The 20,786-nt window shown below is 46.2% G+C and overlaps 1 protein-coding gene across 9 annotated transcripts in view; it reads right to left on the bottom strand.

Moving 5' to 3' along the window:
- The window catches only part of DCAF4 (DDB1 and CUL4 associated factor 4), a 241,436-nt gene that overhangs the window by 66,505 nt on the left and 154,145 nt on the right, over nucleotides 1-20,786 (bottom strand). For all 9 annotated transcript variants that reach the window (XM_078659484.1, XM_078659486.1, XM_078659482.1 and 6 more), the window contains 2 exons: nucleotides 7,013-7,095; nucleotides 6,725-6,827 (listed from right to left, as the gene is read on the bottom strand). In XM_078659484.1, coding sequence (XP_078515610.1) covers nucleotides 6,725-6,827; nucleotides 7,013-7,095 — 186 coding nt within the window. The remainder of the gene's footprint in view (nucleotides 1-6,724; nucleotides 6,828-7,012; nucleotides 7,096-20,786) is intronic.

Here is a 20,786-nt window from a genome sequence, read left to right as displayed (position 1 = left end):
TCTGCACTCTGCACTCACAATCTGCACTCTGCACTCACAATCTGCACTCACAATCTGCACTCTGCACTCACAATCTGCACTCTGCACTCACAATCTGCACTCACAATCTGCACTCTGCACTCACAATCTGCACTCTGCACTCACAAACTGCACTCTAAATCTGCACTCTGCACTCTGAATCTGCACTCTGAATCTGCACTCACAATCTGCACTCACAATCTGCACTCTGCACTCTGCACACTGCACACTGCACTCTGCACTCTACATATGGTATGTTATGCTTACATACGTTCCATATATTATCCATGTATATGCCACATTTAGTTAAGAATATATGTTCTGTTTAGTTACATTACTTTGTTTGTATACCCTTTTATGCTGCTCTAAAGTTATTTCAATGGGTGAAATGCGGAGCCTGGGTAGCAGGAAGGAGAAGATAAGAGAGTGCATCGAGTGCGGACTTGTGAGCAAGCGCCTTAAGCCATCAGGATGCTACTTCAAGGCACGTAGACAGGGTCGTAATACCCAATGATACTCGTAAAGGTAGCTACAAAAAATGGCGTTAGGTTGTGCACACACCCTGCAAAGATGCGTGTAGCGCCTGAAGTCACAAGTTGAACCTGGTGTTGTTCGCTACAATAGACGATAGTTATCAGTGAGGTTTGTTCCACCATGAAACGAAAGTTGGCTGCCGAGAGTAACAAGGCAGTGCTGGGAGGGGGGCTGCGCACCAACTGAAGTGCTCTGGTTGCACGGCCTGCGGCCGTGTGAAGTGTTATCAGTGAGGTTTGTTCCACCATGAAACGAAAGTTGGCTGCCGAGAGTAACAAGGCAGTGCTGGGAGGGGGGCTGCGCACCAACTGAAGTGCTCTGGTTGCACGGCCTGCGGCCGTGTGAAGTGTTATCAGTGAGGTTTGTTCTTGCACGGCCTGCGGCCGTGTGAAGTGTTATCAGTGAGGTTTGTTCCACCATGAAACGAAAGTTGGCTGCCGAGAGTAACAAGGCAGTGCTGGGAGGGGGGCTGTGCACCAACTGAAGTGCTCTGGTTGCACGGCCTGCGGCCGTGTGAAGTGTTATCAGTGAGGTTTGTTCCACCATGAAACTAAAGTTGGCTGCCGAGAGTAACAAGGCAGTGCTGGGAGGGGGGCTGCGCACCAACTGAAGTGCTCTGGTTGCACGGCCTGTGGCCGTGTGAAGTGTTATCAGTGAGGTTTGTTCCACCATGAAACGAAAGTTGGCTGCCGAGAGTAACAAGGCAGTGCTGGGAGGGGGGGCTGCGCACCAACTGAAGTGCTCTGGTTGCACGGCCTGCGGCCGTGTGAAGTGTTATCAGTGAGGTTTGTTCCACCATGAAACGAAAGTTGGCTGCCGAGAGTAACAAGGCAGTGTTGGGAGGGGGGCTGCGCACCAACTGAAGTTCTCTGGTTGCACGGCCTGCGGCCGTGTGAAGTGATAAGCCTTTGAAGTATGTCACGGCGCCTGAGGGGAGAGCAGAGAGAAGAGAAGGCTCGTGCGGGCAGAAAGGACGGCCTTGGGAGGTGGGAGGAGAATTCGGCATGGCTGGGGAGGGGGAGGAGAAATTAAAGTAAAGGCTGTGTTTGCGGGGAGAGAGAGGGGAGGTGCTGGTGTGGGAGGAGTGCTGCTACGGCCTGGGGGAAGCTGGCTGGGGAGGGGGAGGAGAAATGAATGTAAGGCTGTGGGGAACAGAGTTTATGGCCCAAAAGCGCGTGCCTGTGGCCACGTGAACTTCAAGAAAACCGCAAGGAACGAAGCTCTTGGTTTGACGAGGATTTCGAGCACTTGAATTCTCGCTCCTCAATGCGCTTGCGCGCATTGTAGGTCACGAGACCTAAAAAAACGAAAAACGGGCAGGGTAGAAACACCCTCACCCCAAGAAAGCTGGGGGGAGAGGGATTGGGGTAGGGGGTCCCACAGCTACCCCACAGGGCCCAAAAGGCATTTTTCTTAAAAACAAAATGCGGTGGGAGTCGTGCTGGATCCACGGCCTCTGCTGAAATTTTGGTTAAAAAGTAAATTGCGTACTCATGCGCTTCGTTACTAATCGGCCCCCGGGTGGACCAGGTACCTGGGGCATTTTAATAAAGGAATAGGGCGCCCGAACCCCCCACACCCCCCCCCCCGCTTCCTGGGGCTCATTGATGCCCCAGAGACCATCATTCCCCAGCACTTTTTCATTGATAAGTGGGGGGCCGTTCGGACCCCCTAGCCCCGGTGACCGCTCGGATGAACGAATTTGCTATATGGACTTTAGGTAGATTCAGCTCCACTACATAATGTTGGGTTTATAATATGTCGCACACACACTTTTGTTTGATCGCTGTTGCACAATGATAAAAAGGTCAATTTGTGTATTATCATGGGGAGCAGGGTGTGTTAGATTTCCTAGCATATTGAAATCTCCTATTATTGCCCAATCAGGGCTAGGTTTTTGCTGAATTCACACAATACACAATTAAGAGTTTTAAATTCTTAGAACTATCTATAATCGGAAACAGGATTGTCCGTTCTTTTAACATACAGGAATTCCCCAGCACTGCCCATTTAGGGCTCAACTAAATAGAAGTTACTTACCAGTATAGAGCAATTGTGATAGTTTAAAGGGTAGCAGGTAAAATACTACAGATACACAAAAAATTAGACCCTTGTTATGGCTAACAGTATTTGAAGTACTGCAACACCGAATGTAGTGCGTGTCCACAACGATTCATGCGAGCTTGATATTAATATGTTTATAATGAAATATATATAGTCCCATCTGAGACGGAATTAATGATATTTTATAAACTTTGACCATTTTAAGATGGCAGGAATGTTATTCCTAAAGGATTGTATATATTTTATATCCCAAATACGTCCTTTGTTACAATGATATTTACGTTGTTAGTAAATAAAATTGTGTGGTGTAGTAAAGCACGCTGACATTGACAAAGGCCGTCATGGGTTTCTCAACAATGGTGATGGAATAAAGAAACATCATACTTGACTCCTGAGTCCCGAGTGTGCTATTGGCTTTGCGACTGCAAGGTTTTTCATTTATAAAATTAAAAATAAATGTTTAGATTCACAACGCACCTAATGAATATTATTGAGAGTATTCAAATAACAACCATATCTGGAACTAGAGCCAGAATCGGCATGCATTTCATTCTTCAATCACAATTTGTATGTTGCTACAATGAATGTGCACATTGCTTTGATGATGTAACCGCTGATCTTGTTCATCATGCCCCTGTGGGCCCATAAATGAAACAATTTGTTTGCATTTCGGAAATGTAGCAACTAAGTGATTAATCAAGTTGACCATGCTGATCTTCAAAATTAAGGTCTCATTATCCAGTAAATAAAATAAGGCCTAGTGGGCCTACTCTTAATTGCCCCTCTAATCGTAGTGTGACTATGTGGTAGTATCTTGCATGTTCGCACACCTTTGCACCAGATGTTCTGCATAGTTCAAAATATTAATCTTGACTTGCATACCTATTTACTGCCATCTTGTGATGCATACCTTATATTGCAAAACCATGTTAAATGTGACACTGTGTACTGATTATAAAAGAAAGAAAGGGTAGCAGCTTGCCTGATATGAAATCTATAAGAATGCGTATAGCTCTTCCACAAGGTTCATTTGGCGACTTTGGATTTAGATGTATATCAGGCTTTGATTTCTCTCAATTACCATTCACAGTCTCCGCCACACCATTGCCTAGGGATTGCATTAATCACAAAATACTTGCGGCAATTGGGATTACTTTTGTGATGTTTGTTGAAGTGCCTAACTACTGGATATGAAGGAGACGCGTTTCTAATCGCTCTCAGGTGCTGCAATATTCTTTTCTGGACCTTCAGCTTTGTGCTGCCTACGTAATAGTAAAGAAAAGGGGACCCCCTCTGGAAATTACTTTCAGGTCAGGGAGTAGAGGGGTGAAGAAACACCAAGACAACTGCCAAAGCTCCCTCTTGACCTATAATTATTTGTATTATGGGAGTTACCTCTCAAACACCGGGCATACACCAACAATGTCTGCACAAAATGTGAATTTTTATTCTCATTTTATTTCATTTTACAGTAAAAAAGTCTTTTTTTTCTTTATATCATATTTTTCAAATGCAACAATTATAAAAATATATACATTCTGCAAAGAGGCTTCGGGGAAAATATTTTGCAACCCAGTGAAGTAATCAATATATGTCCTTAGTTCTTCAAATTCATATAAAATACAAAATCAATTAAATGTACACAACCAGGTAAAGAGCCACACATACAACACATACATACTTCCTAAACATCCATCCCATCACAAAAATAACAAAAAAAGGTATCCTATAGCGTTGAGTCTGTTGTCCAATTAATGACCAAAGTCATTTTGATTTGAAAGGAAGGAGAAGGGTCGATGCGTTTCGCTGGTAAAGCAGCAGTAGAGACCACCTTCTTCAGGACCAGTCAGAGACAGTACGATATAGGATCTCTAAACCTGGGATGCAAATCTTTCTAAGACACGTGCGGGCTTATGGAGATATTCCTACTGGATTTCACACTCTTTAGCACGATCTGGAGGTTTGTCAAGATCCACGAAGCCAGATATATATTTCTTTTTATTAAAATGGATAAGGCGGCTGTATGCTCTCGGATATGTAGGAGGGCAGAAAGCAGCAGAAAACGACTTATTGCAATCTCTAAATTGGGCTTTATTCCTCATTCAAGGTGTGGAGGGGACGCCACATTTTTAAGTGTTTTATATAGTTGCAGTATAGATGTCACTTAATCACCATAGTGCAGTGTCTCTTTGAAATGCAGATGCGTTTTACAAGATACGAAGGTCCTAGTCCCCATTTCAAGCTGCCTCCGCCATCGTCCGCAGTTCGCTCCATACTCACTGGTTGCATTTTTATAGTTGTGCTGCCTACGTACCTCAGCCAACAATCACATTCCAATACATATACTGCATATTCCATCCTGTAGTTAAACACTTAAATGATGAAAAGCTTGTCTTGGAACAGACTAAAGTATCTGTAGAGTTGACCCCAAAGTTACATGCTTGGCAGCTAGTACACTTTCAAAAACCCTTTCACTGTTGTATCCAGCTGGATCTCCATGAATTAAAAACCAGTGTTTCCTTATGATGTATCTCAACTGCCTTTCTTGCTTGCTGTAAGTTGTTATGAGCCTGATCGTTGAGTCCTTTCCTTTAGGGCATGCCTTACATAGAATGGCTTCCCTACTTTTCTGGTTCACCCTAGTCAATGCTCTATTTAAGGTCACTCGTACAGCTACAACTTCTTTCAAGTCTAAATATCTCCCCAAAAGGTAAACTGGATTTCAAATGCCTCGGGTGAATACTGCCTGCGTGAAGCATGGAATTGCCAGCAGTTTGCTTCCTAAAAAATTGTGTCTCAATCTTATTGTCATGTATATTTACTTGCGAGTCTAGAAATTCAACTTGTATTCTGCTGATCTGACCAGTAAACTACAGTTGATTGACTTGCAGCTGATTGCATCAATTAGTGCTTCTGCTATGCTCTGTGAGCCCCTCCACGCTACAAATAAATCATCTATGTACAGCAGTCAATAAACTACAAGTTCATCCCACAAAGCACCATGGTCGGCGATGAGCACTGTACCGCAGTCAAGAAACTACATGTTCATCCCACAAAGCACCATGGTCGGCGATATGCGCCTACTCCTCCCACAAGGCCATGTGTAAACATGCATAACTGGGGAGAACCACGTGCCCATCGCCGTCTCACGCAGCTTGTTAAAAATCCCCTTTATTAAAGGGAAAGAAGTTGTTCTCAAGGTACCACTTGATCACTGATAATAGCATCTTTGTGTGCTTGTTTAACAGAAGGGGTCTCCCCTTTAGAAAATGCTCCACCGCTTGTAATCCATCACTGTGGTTGATGCTTGTGTGTAACAAGGTCACATTGAGTGTGATAATTATCTCTCCACGGTATATCAGAAATTCCTATATGGAAATGGCCAGTGTCCTGGATGAATGATGGCAAACTGCCAACATGTTCCGGCAAAATTAAATTGATAAATCTTGGTGTTTTGAAACAAACTCTCTCTCGCCAAGATTATAGGCCTTCTCGGTGGTTGGAACTTATTCTTATGTATTTTCGGTATTAAATACATTACCGGTGTCTTAGGGAAGTAATTCTCAAGAATAGGTATTCATCTTGGTTGAGTAACCCTGCATTCCTCCATTTGGTTACCTCTAATTTATATTGTGATTTTACTTGTCGCATGTGGTCAAATGCTGCTTCTTATGTAGCAGTTACCATCATATAAATATAATTATTAAAAAACTTTATACTTACCTTTATAATACTTATATTTCAGTTGTAATGGCATGCGTGGTAAAGGTATATTTGTGATTAAAAAATGTGTGGTAAAGGCATTTTCGTTGTAATGCCCGCATTGGAAAGGTATAAGTGGTAATGCCTAGTTCAGTCGTACAACCGTCCTTTAGTGGTACTGAGCCAAGAGTTTAAGAAAGTCTGTTTTACATCATTATTGTGGCACTGCAAGGCTTCATCTGCAATTTATTTAGTTTCAGATAACTCCTCTGACAGGCAGGAAGCATTTAGATACGACTTTAAATTACCTATTCGTAATTTCAAGCAAATTTGCACAAACACACGCAAACCATTAACACCTACGGCTAGTTTAAAAAAAAAAAAAGATATTGTGTGTCTCACTCACCGCAATAAGCTTAACATTCCCTCCCCCAGAGAAGAAGGAATCCATGCTCTGCACCTCCAGTTTCTTCTTCTGCATACAGCTCACCTTCAGCTGATGGAAAAGTCTAATGCACAATTCGAAAGAAGAAGTGAACACTCTCAGTCGGAACACATTCACTTTTATATCCTTTTTGGCATTGAGGTTACAGAGTATAACGGTATATAGCACTAGATATTTTAACCACCACAGGCACAAGGGACTCTTAAAGAGTTTGACTGATCTTGGATTGAAGAAATTTAATGATCTTACCTGCAGTAACTGGTAGAGCCAAGTAGTCCAAGCCTTCTCTTTTGCAAAAGAAGTGAAGAATTCATCCCGCTTCTGACAGTTTCCTAAATTATATGATAAGCAGAGCCCTTATTACACGATTTAAAAAGAAGCATATATGAATTTTCAGGTTTTTTTAATCCCCACTTCGTTAACTGTATTTCAGGAGAAAGGAGAAACGTAGATACCAATTGTCCTCCTTTCTGCGGTCTCTCACGCACACTACCACCTCTTACTCCCAAAGAGTTAACTTTTGTGTTATGAACGTCTCTTTTTACAAATGCCGCTTTTCAAGTTTCAGGGTAGTACCCTTGTTTGCTTCGGTCATCAGGCGCTGTGGCCATTTCTCTGTCTCTTTTTTTTTTTTTAAATTGCTTTATATTGACATTTTCAGAACAAGACAACAAGAGAAAACCAGACATTGCAATGCTTTACCATTGTAAGAAGATACAACAAATTCGAAAAAAAAGTTGTTCACATCAGCGTTCGGGGTCCACAGCATGCAATCAATAGTAGACAACACCTTGGTACATAGGTTAAACAAAGGGCGCGCTAGTACCACCCTTCCCATTACCACCACACAGGAACAGTGAAAGAGGTACCATAATTGGAACACAAGTCATAATAGCAATACATTACCCTACAACCTCTCTGGTACGTAACCAGGTCACAAATGGTTCCCAGATATCTTTGGGTCGGGATTTGGTTGGTTGGAGTTCCCAGTAACTTGTAAGTTGTGTGTTACAGTAAGTGACCTGTGCAACCCAGTCTTTAACCAGCGGTGGTCTCGCTGTCCCCCAGTGTAGTGCTATCTGTCGTTTGGCCATAAGCAGTAGTTTTGCAGGCAATTTGCGCGATTTCGGGGGAACCGTTTCCAATACTCCAAGCAAGGATGTCAAGGGAGTGACAGGGATGGAATATGCTACTTACCAGTATGCATCTGTTCTTGGCATGTAGAGCTGCAGAGTTGTACATTTAGCAATAGATCGGCACCTGGTGTTGGGCTCGGATGATTGCAGGTTGTTGTTGTCTTCTTGGAAGAAGTCTTTGTAGTCACGAGATAGGTGACTCCTCCCTTGGACAATACTGCGCATGGTCATCGACTCCATCCTCAGATTGTTTTTCGCCATGATGGGAAATGATGGAGTTAGTAGAAGTAAATAGAAAAGGATGTCCATGCGTGTGCATCTAAGTAAGATGAGTACTGGAACAGATACAAGTCCCGGGGAGGCGGGAGGGCATGTACAACTCTGCAGCTCTACATGCCAAGAACAGATGCATACTGGTAAGTAGCATATTCTGTTCGAGGCATATGAGCTGCAGGTTGTACATTTAGCAACGATTGTGCAGCAGTGTCTCCCCTAGCGGTGGTCACCTGTATCCGTTGCAGCATACTGAAATAGTGTTTAAAGGACAGCTTAGCCTACTGCAGCTTGCTGCTTGGCTTGCACGTCAACACAATAGTGTTTAGTGAAGGTGTGTATGGTAGACCATGTTGCTGCCTTACATATGTCCTCTAGTGGTATGTTTCCTAAGAAAGCCATAGAGGCTCCTAGTTTGCGAGTGGAGTGCGCTCTAGGAGGAACTGTTAGTGTATGTTTTGCCTTTAGATAGCACATTTGAATACACTTTACAATCCATCTGGCAATTCCTCCTTTAGATATGGGATTGCCTTTGTGTGGTGAACAGAAAGATACAAATAGTTGTTTTGACTTTCTGAAGGTTTTAGTCCTGTTTGTGTAGTATAAAAGAGCTCTTCTAACATCTAGGGTGTGTAGGGCTCTTTCTGCAACAGAGTCGGGTTTTTGGAAAAACACTGGTAACTCTACTGATTGGTTAAGGTGAAAAGGAGTAATCACCTTTGGCAGGAATTTTGGGTTAGGTCTAAGAACCACTTTGTTAGGGTGTATCTGAAAAAATGGTTCTTCTATTGTGAATGCTTGTATCTCACTAACTCTTCTGAGAGAGGTGATGGCAACAAGGAATGCAGTTTTCCATGTTAGGAATTGCAATTCACACTTGTGTATAGGCTCAAACAGGGGTCCCATGAGTCTTGTAAGGACAATGTTCAGGTTCCATACTGGTGCAGGTGGTAACCTAGGTGGGATTATTCGTTTTAATCCTTCCATAAATGCTTTTATCGCAGGTACTCTGAAGAGAGAAAGATGTTGTCTATTCTGTAAATAGGCTGCAATTGCTGCTAGATGCAGTCGTATGGAAGAGTAAGCCAAATTGGACATTTGTAGGTGTAGAAGGTAACAAATAATATTTTGGATGGAAGCATCCAATGGATCAATATTATTGTTGTTACAATATATTGCAAATCTTTTCCACTTATCAGCATAACATGCTCTAGTGGTGGGTCTTCTAGCTTCTTTAATTATGTTCATACATTCTGGTGGTAAATTTAAGTACTAAACAACAATGGAGGGTCAAGGGGAATATATTTACTGACCTGTCCGCCCAAACCCCTATTGTCAATACAAAACACAAAACGGAGCGGAACAGGTCCAGGAAGTGGTGTGTAACTAGACCAGTAACCCTAAAAGCAACAGAATCCATCCGCGAACCTGAGCTGCTGGAAATTATTGGTAACCCCATGGCTGGTTCAAGACCCATCAGACCACCCTTACGGTGGAATTAACGTCACGTGGGACTTGCTGATCAAACCAAGCCACATCCAGCCAATCAGTGCCAGTGATCAAACCAAGCCACATCCAGCCAATCAGTGCCAGTGATCAAACCAAGCCACATCCAGCCAATACGTTGCCTTGACAGACGGGCTCCTCCACACGTTCTTTGGGTTATGTGTGTAGAGCAATTGGCTTAGGCATGGTAGAGTTTCTCACTGTTCCTTTTTTTCTACACCGTAGAGCGGGGCCTCATACTCCCGAGCGGTTGCCGGGTGAGGTGGGGCCTTCACCCACACAAGGCTGGGTGAGTATCACTGGGAGGAAATGCCTCTTAGTGATTAAGCTATTATGCTTTCCTATATGCAGAATGTCAATTATTCATGCAGGTGTGTTCTTGTACAGTCTCTCTGGACGCTAATAGTGATGTATGCGTGAACTAGTGTTGTTGTACAATTATCTTTGTTTCTTGTTAGGAAGAAGACGAGCTTCTTTCCCGCCAGTGGACGTTCAAGCACTGAGGTTTCTGGTAGATATGTATCTTTGAATCTATCTATTAGTAATACCCCCCCTTTTTTTCACTTAATATACCATCTCGTAATTATAGTTGCAGTAGCTAGTTTACACTCAAGGTCCTGAAGAAAGCTGGGGCAATCCCCCGCAAGCTGAAACATGTCGACCAATCTGCACAGCGCCATGAGGTAGTCTTACTACCTGGCGTGCTTTTAAAACTTGACACATAGATCTCTGTATACACGTTCTGTCAGGATCTGTGTAGCCAATCTTAATTTATCACAATCACTTAAGCACTGCATATTATTTTGTCCACTCCATGGTAATAGATCATGGCTGGATTTCTGACATCCATTCCCACACTGGCACTGATTGGCTGGATGTGGCTTGGTTTGATCAGCAAGTCCCACGTGACGTTAATTCCACCGTAAGGGTGGTCTGATGGGTCTTGAACCAGCCATGGGGTTACCAATAATTTCCAGCAGCTCAGGTTCGCGGATGGATTCTGTTGCTTTTAGGGTTACTGGTCTAGTTACACACCACTTCCTGGACCTGTTCCGCTCCGTTTTGTGTTTGGTAAATTTAAGTAGCCAAACTAAGACCTCAGGAGCCAGATTGCCAAATTCAGTTGGCTTGGTTCTGGGTGCCTTATTTCTCCATGGTTCTGTGTTAACAGGGATGGCGTGAGCCGTAATTTCTGATGTGGAACCAGTAAGAGATCTAGTAGTGTGGTGAACCATGGCTGGCGTGCCCATATGGGGGCCACTAGTATTAGTTTGAGGGACTGTTGTCTGAGCTTGCGTACTACTAGTGGAATGAGTGGGAGAGGCGGAAAAGCGTACGCAAATCTGCCTGACCAATTCATCCATATTGCATTCCCCTCCGACCGCGGGTGTGGGAACCTGGCGGCGAAGGTTGGGCATTTTGTGTTTTCGTGGGTGGCAAACAAGTCTATGTGTGGGTGCCCCCACATTTGGAAGAATGGTTGTAGGACTTGTGGGTGCAACTCCCATTCGTGAATCTGTTGTGATTGACGACTCAACAGATCTGCTATCTGATTGTGAATTCCTGGAAGGTGTTCTACAGTCAGGTGTATGTTTTGAGGGATGGCCCATCTCCAAATGTTCTGTGCAAGCTGGGACAGTTGCAGAGAGTGTGTGTGTCCCTGTTGTTGTATGTAGTACATAGCTGTCATATTGTCCGTCCTTATTAGAACAGCTTTGTTCTGTACTTGGAGTTGAAAGGTTTTGAGTGCTAGGTAAATTGCTAGCAGTTCCAAATGATTGATATGGAGCAGTTTTTGTTGGCTGTTCCATTGGCCTTGAGTGGTATAGTGCAGGAGATGGGCTCCCCATCCTGTGAGGGATGCATCTGTTGTGAGCACTATTTGTGGAACAGGGTCTAGGAACGGCCATCCCTTTGTCAAGTTTTGGTGTTCCACCATTGCAGAGAGCGATATGTACGGCTGTCCACCAACACCAGGTCTGTGAGCTGACCTTGAGCCTGGTTCCACTGTAGTGCTAGACATTCTTGTAGTGGGCGCATTTGCAGTCTTGCATGAGGAACTATGAAGATGCAAGATGCCATCATGCCTATTAGTTTCATGAACACTCTGGCCTGAAGAGAGTGTTGGCATTGAAAAAGGGAGACCAAGCTCTGAATGCTTTGAATCCTGGCTTGACTGGGATAGGCTAGAGCTACTGATGCGTCTATGGTAGCTCCTAGATATTGGTGAGCGTGCGAAGGCTCTAGGTGCGACTTGGTGTAGTTTATCGTAAACCCTAAGTCGTGTAATGTTTGAATTGTTTGTTTGGTGTGTTGTACACACTGGTTGAACGATCTTGCTTTTATGAGCCAGTCGTCGAGGTAAGGGAAGACATGTATTTGTTGTCTCCTGAGATGTGCTGCTACTACTGCTAAGCACTTTGTAAACACTCGTGGTGCTGTTGTGACCCCGAATGGAAGGACTTTGAACTGATAGTATTGTCCTTGTATGACAAATCTTAGATACTTCCTGTGTGCAGGATGTATAGGAATATGAAAATAGGCGTCCTTTAGGTCTAGTGTTGTGAGAAAGTCTCCCTGTTGTAGTAATGGGAGTACTTGTTGTAAAGTGATCATGTGAAAATGATCTGATTGAATGTAGTGGTTTAGGGGCCTGAGGTCGAGGATCGGTCTTAATGTCCCGTCCTTTTTGGGTATTAGGAAATACAGGGAGTAGACTTCTGTTCCTTGTTCCTGTAAGGTGACCTCTTGAATAGCATCTTTTTGTAGAAGTGCTAGAACTTCTTGTTGAAGTAGTGTTATGTGTTCTGCGGACATTGGACGCTGCCTGGGTGGTATGTTTGGGGGGGGTTGCTGTGAGTTCTAGGCAGTAGCCATGTTGGATAATTTGTCTTACCCACTTGTCTGTTGTGATGGAATCCCAGACAGGTAGGAACTGTGATACTCTGCCCCCTACAGGTGTGGGGAGGCAGAGGGAAGTCACTGTTTGGGAGTGGAAGAGGAGCGGTTGTTGTTGTTACCTCTACCTCTTCCCTTATTGTTGTTGCCTCTGTACCCTCCTCTATAGTAGCCTTTATTAGAGGGGGTTTGTGTTTCTATTCTTGGGTTTAGTACCCTACACCTTACTGGGTATTTAAAAATATCTGGGGCATGTTTAATGACTCCTTTGATCATAGGTAGTATTTGAGAGGATCTTCTTCAATGGCATCAGAGTGCATAGGGACCCCGTGGTAAAGTGCAGCTCTGTTCAGTAGATGATTAAACCCAATACTATCCTCTGGAGGGGAAGGTTTTGTTGGGTAATACTGAGGATCAGGTATGTCTGGTGCATTATTTGGTTGGAAATTATATGCATCATCCTCCTTGGTATAATCTGGGTTGACATCTTCATCCTCATGTAAGGGATATGTATGTGTATCTGGTACATCATCCCCCCCACCTAAATCATACTCCTCGTCAGTGTGGTGTGATGATGCAGGAGAAGTTATAGGCTCAGTATATGGATTGATAGGAGAGGAAGAAGGTGAAGGAGAGGAAGGGTGCATTGGAGATGTTGCACAATCCTTTTTGGCAGGAACCACAGTTAGAAGTGGTGTGTCTGCTGGCCTTTTCTTATGTGAAATTGCTTGTATATGTCCAGTTTTTGGATTGATATAGACCTTTTTCTGCTTTGGATCTGGTCTAAATAGTTTTTCCTCTTGTATAGTCCTCTTCGGCGCCGAAATTCTCGGTGTCGATGGTGGTTCTTTAGCGTTTTTTGCCTTAGGAGGTGTTACTGAGTCCTGTGGCAATTTCTTTGGTGCCGAATGTTCTTTAGGCTTGTGTGTATCAGGCCTTGTGGTCTTCGCTACCGTTATGGAAGATTTTGGCGTGGGGACAGGTTTTGTTGGTCCTGTTGCGCCGGAATCTATCTTCCCGTCTTTGTTTTTGGAGCCGGATGGTTTCGGAGTCGAAGCTTTCAGTTCCGTTATTGTTTTTGGTTTCGGCACCGAAGCCTCTTTAGGTTTAGGTTTGTGTGCCGAAGAGTCTTTGGGCGCCGAAGGGTGTGTTAGCTTCGGTGCCGAAGGGTCCTTCGATGTCAAAGGGTTTTTCGGCGCCAATGGCGGAGGTGGAATTGGCACATGTTGTTTTTTTGGTGCCGAGGCACCGGAAGGCGTAGTCTTTTTCCTCGGAGCCGAGCCCGAAGGCGGGGCGTTAGAGGGAAGATTTCGGTCTTGACTGGGCCCCATGGGCGGAGTGCTGACCGTTGCCTTTGGTTTGGGCAGTGTCTGTGGTGCAGGGGCAGAGGTACTCACGGGTTGTCGAGATGAATTCGAATCGTCCGAGTCCTCTGCTCCCGATATGATCTGGAGATCAGGCGAGTCTTCCTCGGCGACGAGTGGAGCCTCGTCCTCGGAGATATCTTCGAGTGGGTTCTCGTCCTCGGAGACGTCCTGTTCGACGATCTCCTTCTCAAAGATGGCCTCCGGTGCTGGTGCTGATCTCATCTCGTGTCGACGGGCCCTCCGATCCCGAATGGTCTTTTTCGATCGGAAGGAGGCACTGGCTGTGCAGGCCGACTCGTCGTGTTCTGGCGAGAGACGGAGGTTGCAAACCTCGTGATGGTCGCTATGTGGGAATTTTGCTCGACATACCGGGCATCTCTTGAATGGAGTTCTTTCCATGAGGCGCAGGCCGTACGGCGTCGATGGGCCCAATGGCCCGCGTCGATGCACCGGGATGTAGCTGGAGATGTCGAAAAGTGTCTTCGATGTCGAAAGTTGTTTGTCTAAAGTTTTACGCTTCGAAAATGCCGAAAAAGTGTTTTCTAGCCGGAGCGGAAAATTTTCATCCGAACCCAGTGGCGGAAAAAAACAATCTGAGGATGGAGTCGATGACCATGCACAGTATTGTCCAAGGGAGGAGTCACCTATCTTGTGACTACAAAGACTTCTTCCAAGAAGACAACAACAACCTGCAATCATCCGAGCCCAACACCAGGTGGCGATCTATTGCTAAATGTACAACTTGCCCCTCATATGCCTCGAACATACATTTAATGTGTTGGTGTATTTCCAGCCAGAAGTTTGCAATTGGCCTGCAGCTCCAGGCCAAATGTAAAAATGAGGCAAGTGGAGCGCCACACTTCCAGCAACAGTCATCTGCCCTCAGCCCCATTCGATGCAGCTGTGTGGGGGTTCGGTAGAGTCGGTGCAAATACTTAAAGTGTATGAGCCGGAGGCGGTAATTGGGCGATAACCGCTCGAGTTGTTGGCAGCTCAACTTCCGATCAGGGCTCGTCCAGGTCCTGATCCCAGGCTCTACGGGAGGGGGGGAATGATGATAGTGTGCTTGTATATGCAAGATATGAGTTTCTGTCCTGTCTCTACCGTCAGCAGGTACTCTAGTGCCGGGAGACTTGGCGGGGGACCAGGGAACGTGGGGAATTTGCTTCTGCAGGACGCCCTAAGTTGGTAGTATAGCAGCCTGTCAAGGGCAGTGGGCTTTATATTCGAGCACATTTGGTCAAGAGTTAAGAACGTGTCATCCGAGAAAAGGTCCCCATCTACTGCCAATTTATGGATGGTTGCACATGTCTGAGCCTTTTTATCAGTCATGGGGGGAAACAGTGGGTTATTGAAGAGTGGTATGGATGGAGCGTAAAGCATATCCAGGTGTGCCCTTTTACGAATTCCGTCCCATGCCAACCTTCGAGTTTGTACTGTGTCTAGTTCGCCACGCGGGTGCTTGTAAGGCTGATAGAGTGCTGTTGGTAATGGCAGAGGGGCAACACGGTCTATTTCTAAAGTAACATGTGGCTGATATGGTATGGGGTGAGCCCAGAAAGGTAAGTATTGCGCTTGAGCGCTGTAAGCGTACAATGTGAAGTCTGGGGCAGCCAGGCCTCCCTGATCCTGCGGCAAGGTCAGGATTTCTCATGCTATCCTGGGTTGGCCTCCAGCCCATATTAGGTCAATCATGAGTGATTTGATGCGTTGGAGGAAGTACAGTGGAAGGGGGAGCGGTAGGTTTACAAACAAATAGAGTAGCTTGGACATTATAATTTTTGCTATTGCTATCCTGCCCGTCAGTGATAAGGGAAGGGTTTTCCATCGTTTTATGCTGTCCTCCATCGACACCACCATTCTTCCATAGTTAGCTGTACATAGTTCTTGTAAGTCGTTAGTTACCCATATACCCAAATAACGAACAGGCTCTGAAGCCCACTGCAACGGGTATTCAGTATCAAAGCGCTGTGTGCCTGTCGTAAGCGGCAAGACAACCGACTTGGACCAGTTAACCCGTACACCAGAAAGTCCACCAAATCGGACCACTTCTCTCATCATAGGGGCCAAGTTGTCCCTGGGATGTATAGTGTGAAATCGTCTGCATACATGGAGACTGTGAGTGCCCTCGTGGTGAAGCCAATTCCGCTGTGTGCATGGTGTTGGCGCAAGCGCGCGGCGAGGGTTCCGTCGCGATCGCAAATAGTAATGGCGACACCCCTGTCTTGTGCCATGAGTTATTGCAAATGCTTCCGATACCTGACCATTTATTTTGAGGCGCGCTGTCGGTTGTGTGTAGAGGAGTTGTATATGTTTTATAAAGAGTGGGCTTAGACCAATTCTGTTAAGCAGGGGGAAGAGAAATCCCCACTCCAACAAATCGAATACCTTGGAGGCATCTAACAGCGCTGCAGCTGCAGGTAGTGTCGGCACTAGGTAATGTAGTAGTCCAACTAGGGTCCATATGTTGTGCGAGGTTGCCCTACCAGGCACAAAACCAGATTGGTCCGACAGGACTATCACCGGGAGTAATGGCTGTAGTCTGGTCGGCACTAATTTGGCAAAGATCTTGGCGTCTATGTTAATCAATGAGAGCGGACGATAGGAACCTCTGCACTGGGGATCTTTATCTGGTTTAAGGAGTGTAATGATGATCGTCTCTCTCATCGATTTAGGGAGAAACCCATTTTGTAGTGCCTCCTGATAAACTGCAAGAAGTCGAGGGGCGATCTCCTCTGAAAATTCTTTATAGAACTGTGCTGTAAGGCCGTCTGCCCCCGGCGCTTTATCCGCCTTCATGCCCCCAATAACCTGTCGCACATCTTCAACTGAAAACGGTAAATCCATATACTGTCGGTGTGCATTGCTAAACCACACAAACCCTATAGAATCAAGGTAGTCCTCCAATGCGGAGGCTGCATTTCTCTGTCTCTTAATGTATGGTATCACTGCAGCTGTGAACTCACCAGTGGAGTGAAGGTTATGGCAGCTTAATTGGATATTGATACCATGTCTTACCATGTCTCACTTAAAAACAATGAATATGCTACTTACCAGTATGCATCTGTTCTTGGCATGTAGGGCTGCTAACATTCATATCTTAGCATTAGATCGCCGCCTAGTGTTGGGCTCGGATGATTGCACATTGTTGTCCTGGAAGAGTCTTCGAAGTATCCTGAGATAGGTGGCTCCTCCCCTGGACTACAGTGCGCATGGGCATCGGCTCCATCCCCAGATTGTTTTTCGCCATTGTGGCAGGAGATGGAGTGAAAGTGTAAAGGATGTCCATGCTAATGAATAAATACAATAGTATATCTGCAGCTGCGACAGGCACCGGGGAGGAGGGCGGGCGATATGAATGTTAGCAGCCCTACATGCCAAGAACAGATGCATACTGGTAAGTAGCATATTCAGTTCGAGGCATGTGGGCTGCTAAATTCATATCTTAGCATAGAATACATAGCAGTCCCTCCATCAGCGGCGGTTGCCCGTGCCAGCTGCAGAAACCTGAAAAAGTGTCCTGAGAACAGCCTGTCCTACAGCTGCTTGCTGCTTGGAATGCACATCAACACAGTAGTGTTTTGTGAAGGTATGTGGTGTGACCCACGTGGCTGCTCTGCAAATATCCTCTAAAGGAATGTTCCCTAGGAAAGCCATGGATGCCCCCAGTTTGCGTGTGGAGTGCGCTCTGGGGGGTATTGTTAAAGTGCGCTTGGCTTTTTGATAACATATCTGGATGCACTTAACAATCCACCTGGCTATCCCTGCTTTGGAAATTGAGTTGCCTTTGTGTTGTGGTGCGAAGGCAACAAAGAGTTGTTTTGTCTTTCTAAAGGGTTGTGTTCTGTCTATGTAGTACATCAACGCCCTCCGTACATCTAAGGTATGGAGCATTCTTTCCGCCACCGTTTGCGGGTTTTGAAAGAATGCTGGTAAGTCAATAGTTTGGTTAAGATGAAAATGTGACACCACCTTAGGAAGGAATTTAGGGTTAGTGCGTAGCACTACCCTATTTGGGTGAATTTGAATGAACGGCTCTTGTATGGTGAGCGCTTGCAGCTCACTGACACGCCTCAGAGACGTAATAGCTATCAGAAAAGCCACTTTCCACGTAAGGAATTGGAGCTCACACGAGTGCAGTGGCTCAAATGGTGGCCCCATCAGTCTGGTGAGAACGACGTTGAGGTTCCACACCGGAGCTGGTGGTGTTCTTGGGGGAATGACTCTCTTCAGACCTTCAAGGAAGGCTTTAATGGCGGGCACTCTGAAGACAGAGAGGTGCTGCCTGTTCTGAAGATAAGCCGCTATGGCTGAGAGATGTATCCTAATGGAAGTGTACGCCAGATTGCACTTGTAGAGATGTAACAGATAGCAGATGATGTTGGGAATAGATGCATCTAGTGGGTTGATGTCATTGGACGTACAGTAGATGACAAAACGCTTCCACTTAGCAGCATAGCATGCCCTAGTAGTTGGTTTCCTTGCCTCCTTGATGATACTCATGCATTCTGGAGGTAGGTTAAGGTATCCAAACTCTAGGACTTCAGGAGCCAGATCGCCAGGTTGAGCTGTCGCGGATCTGGATGCTGAATGTCTCCATGGTTCTGCGTCAAAAGACTGGGCGTGAGGCGCAGTCTTTGATGCGGCACCACTGAGAGTTCGAGGAACGTGGTGTACCAAGCCTGTCGTGCCCACGTTGGAGCAACCAGGACGAGAGTCATGGAGTGCTGCCTTAGCTTTCTTGCGACCAGCGGTATTAGAGGGGCTGGCGGAAAAGCGTATGCAAATTTGCCTGACCAGTTCATCCATATCGCATTCCCCTGCGACTGTGGGTGAGGGAACCTGGCGGCAAAGAGTCGGCATTTTGCGTTCTCCTTTGTTGCGAACAGGTCTATCTCCGGATGACCCCACTGCTGGAAGAACGGGTGGAGAACAGAAGGGTGTATCTCCCACTCGTGCATCTGATGGCTGTATCTGCTGAGCAGATCCGCCATCTGATTGTCCTTGCCCGGGAGGTGTTCTGCCATGAGGAAAATGTTCCTCTGAATGGCCCACTTCCACATGCTCTGAGCCAGATGAGACAGCTGTGGCGAGTGGGTGCCCCCCTGTTTTTGAATGTAGTACATCGCGGTCATGTTGTCCGTCCGGACTAGCACGACCTTGTTGCTCAGATGTACAATGAAGGACTTGAGCGCCATGAAGATTGCCATCAGTTCCAGATAGTTGATGTGCATCTTCTGTTGCTGCGTCGTCCATAGTCCCTGCACTGTGTAAGTGAGCACATGTGCTCCCCATCCCTGGAGAGATGCGTCCGTCGTCAGGACAATCTGCGGCACGGGCTCGTGGAACAGTCGGCCCTTGCAAAGGTTGTGTGGAGTCCACCAATGCAGAGAGTCGTATGCCCGACTGGTAACCAACACTAGGTCTGTCAATTGGCCACGAGCCTGTGTCCACTGATTCGCTAAGCATTCCTGGAGCGGGCGCATATGTAACCGTGCGTGAGGGACTATGAAGATGCAGGAGGCCATCATGCCAATCAACTGCATGAACACTCTCGCTGGCAGGGAGTGTCGTGGTCGGAATCGTTGGATCAGTGACTGAATGCTGTCGATTCTGACTTGGTTTGGCTGAGCCATGGCTGTCAGGGTGTTGATCGTAGCACCCAGGAACTGCCGGACATGTGCCGGCTGAAGGTGCGATTTTGGGTAATTTAGGGAGAAACCCAGATCGTGAAGAAGGTGAATTGTAGTCGACATGTCTGCGGCGCACTGTTGCTCTGACTTGGCCTGCACGAGCCAGTCGTCTAGGTAGGGGTAGACATGGATGTTCTGCCTCCTGAGGTGCGCCGCCACTGTCGCTAGACACTTGGTGAACACCCTCGGGGCCGTAGTGACTCCGAAGGGTAGGACTTTGAACTGGTAGTGCCTGCCTTGAATTGTGAACCTGAGGTATTTCCTGTGTGACGGGTGTAGTGGAATGTGGAAATAAGCATCCTTGAGATCTAAGGTGGCTAAGAAGTCTCCCTTGTTTAGCAAGGGAAGAATCTGCTGCAGTGTAAGCATATGGAAATGCTCTGACAGTATGTACAGGTTGAGGGGACGTAGATCGAGAATGGGCCTGAGAGAACCGTCCTTCTTTGGAATAAGGAAGTACAGGGAATACACCCCTGTGCCTTCCTCCCCCACCGGCACGAGCTCGATTGCGCCTTTTTGCAGCATCACCACCACTTCCTGCTGCAATAAGTGCAAGTGCTCTGCGGACATAGGCCTTTGCCTTGGTGGGATGTTGGGTGGAGTGGATTTCAACTCTAGGCAATAACCATACTGGATTAGTTGTCGCACCCACCTGTCTGTGGTGATGTTTCTCCAGACGGGCAGGAACTGCTGCAGTCTCCCCCCGACAGGTGTTAGGTGGTCGGGGGGCAGTGACAGAAAGTCACTGTTTGCTTGGAGTAGAGGTGCGGGAGCTGTTGTTTCCTCTGCCGCGACCTTTGTTGCTGTTATTCCTATAACCTCCCTTGTTCTGTTTAGTGAACGAGGATTGCGCCCCACCTTTGGAGAACTGGGATTGTTGACCCATCTGTCCTCTGGTGACTCCACGTGCACCTGAGCGACGAAAATTGCTGCCACGAAACTGTTGGGACTGCAGGGCCCCCATAGACTTAGCAGTTTCCGTGTCCTTCTTTATTTTCTCTAGGGTGGTGTCAACATCCGGACCAAACAGACTATCAGGATTGACTGGCTGGTTCAGAATTGTTGTCTGAATGTCCTGCTTAAACCCAGAGATGCGGAGCCAGGCTTGTCTTCTCAGCATAACGCTAGTGTTGATAGCCCTAGCAGCTGT

Source organism: Lissotriton helveticus, chromosome 9, assembly GCF_964261635.1.
Source record: "Lissotriton helveticus chromosome 9, aLisHel1.1, whole genome shotgun sequence".
NCBI classification, from domain to species: Eukaryota; Metazoa; Chordata; class Amphibia; order Caudata; family Salamandridae; genus Lissotriton; species Lissotriton helveticus.
Note: the sequence above shows the minus strand (reverse complement) of the source record. Positions and strands in the feature narration are given on the sequence as shown.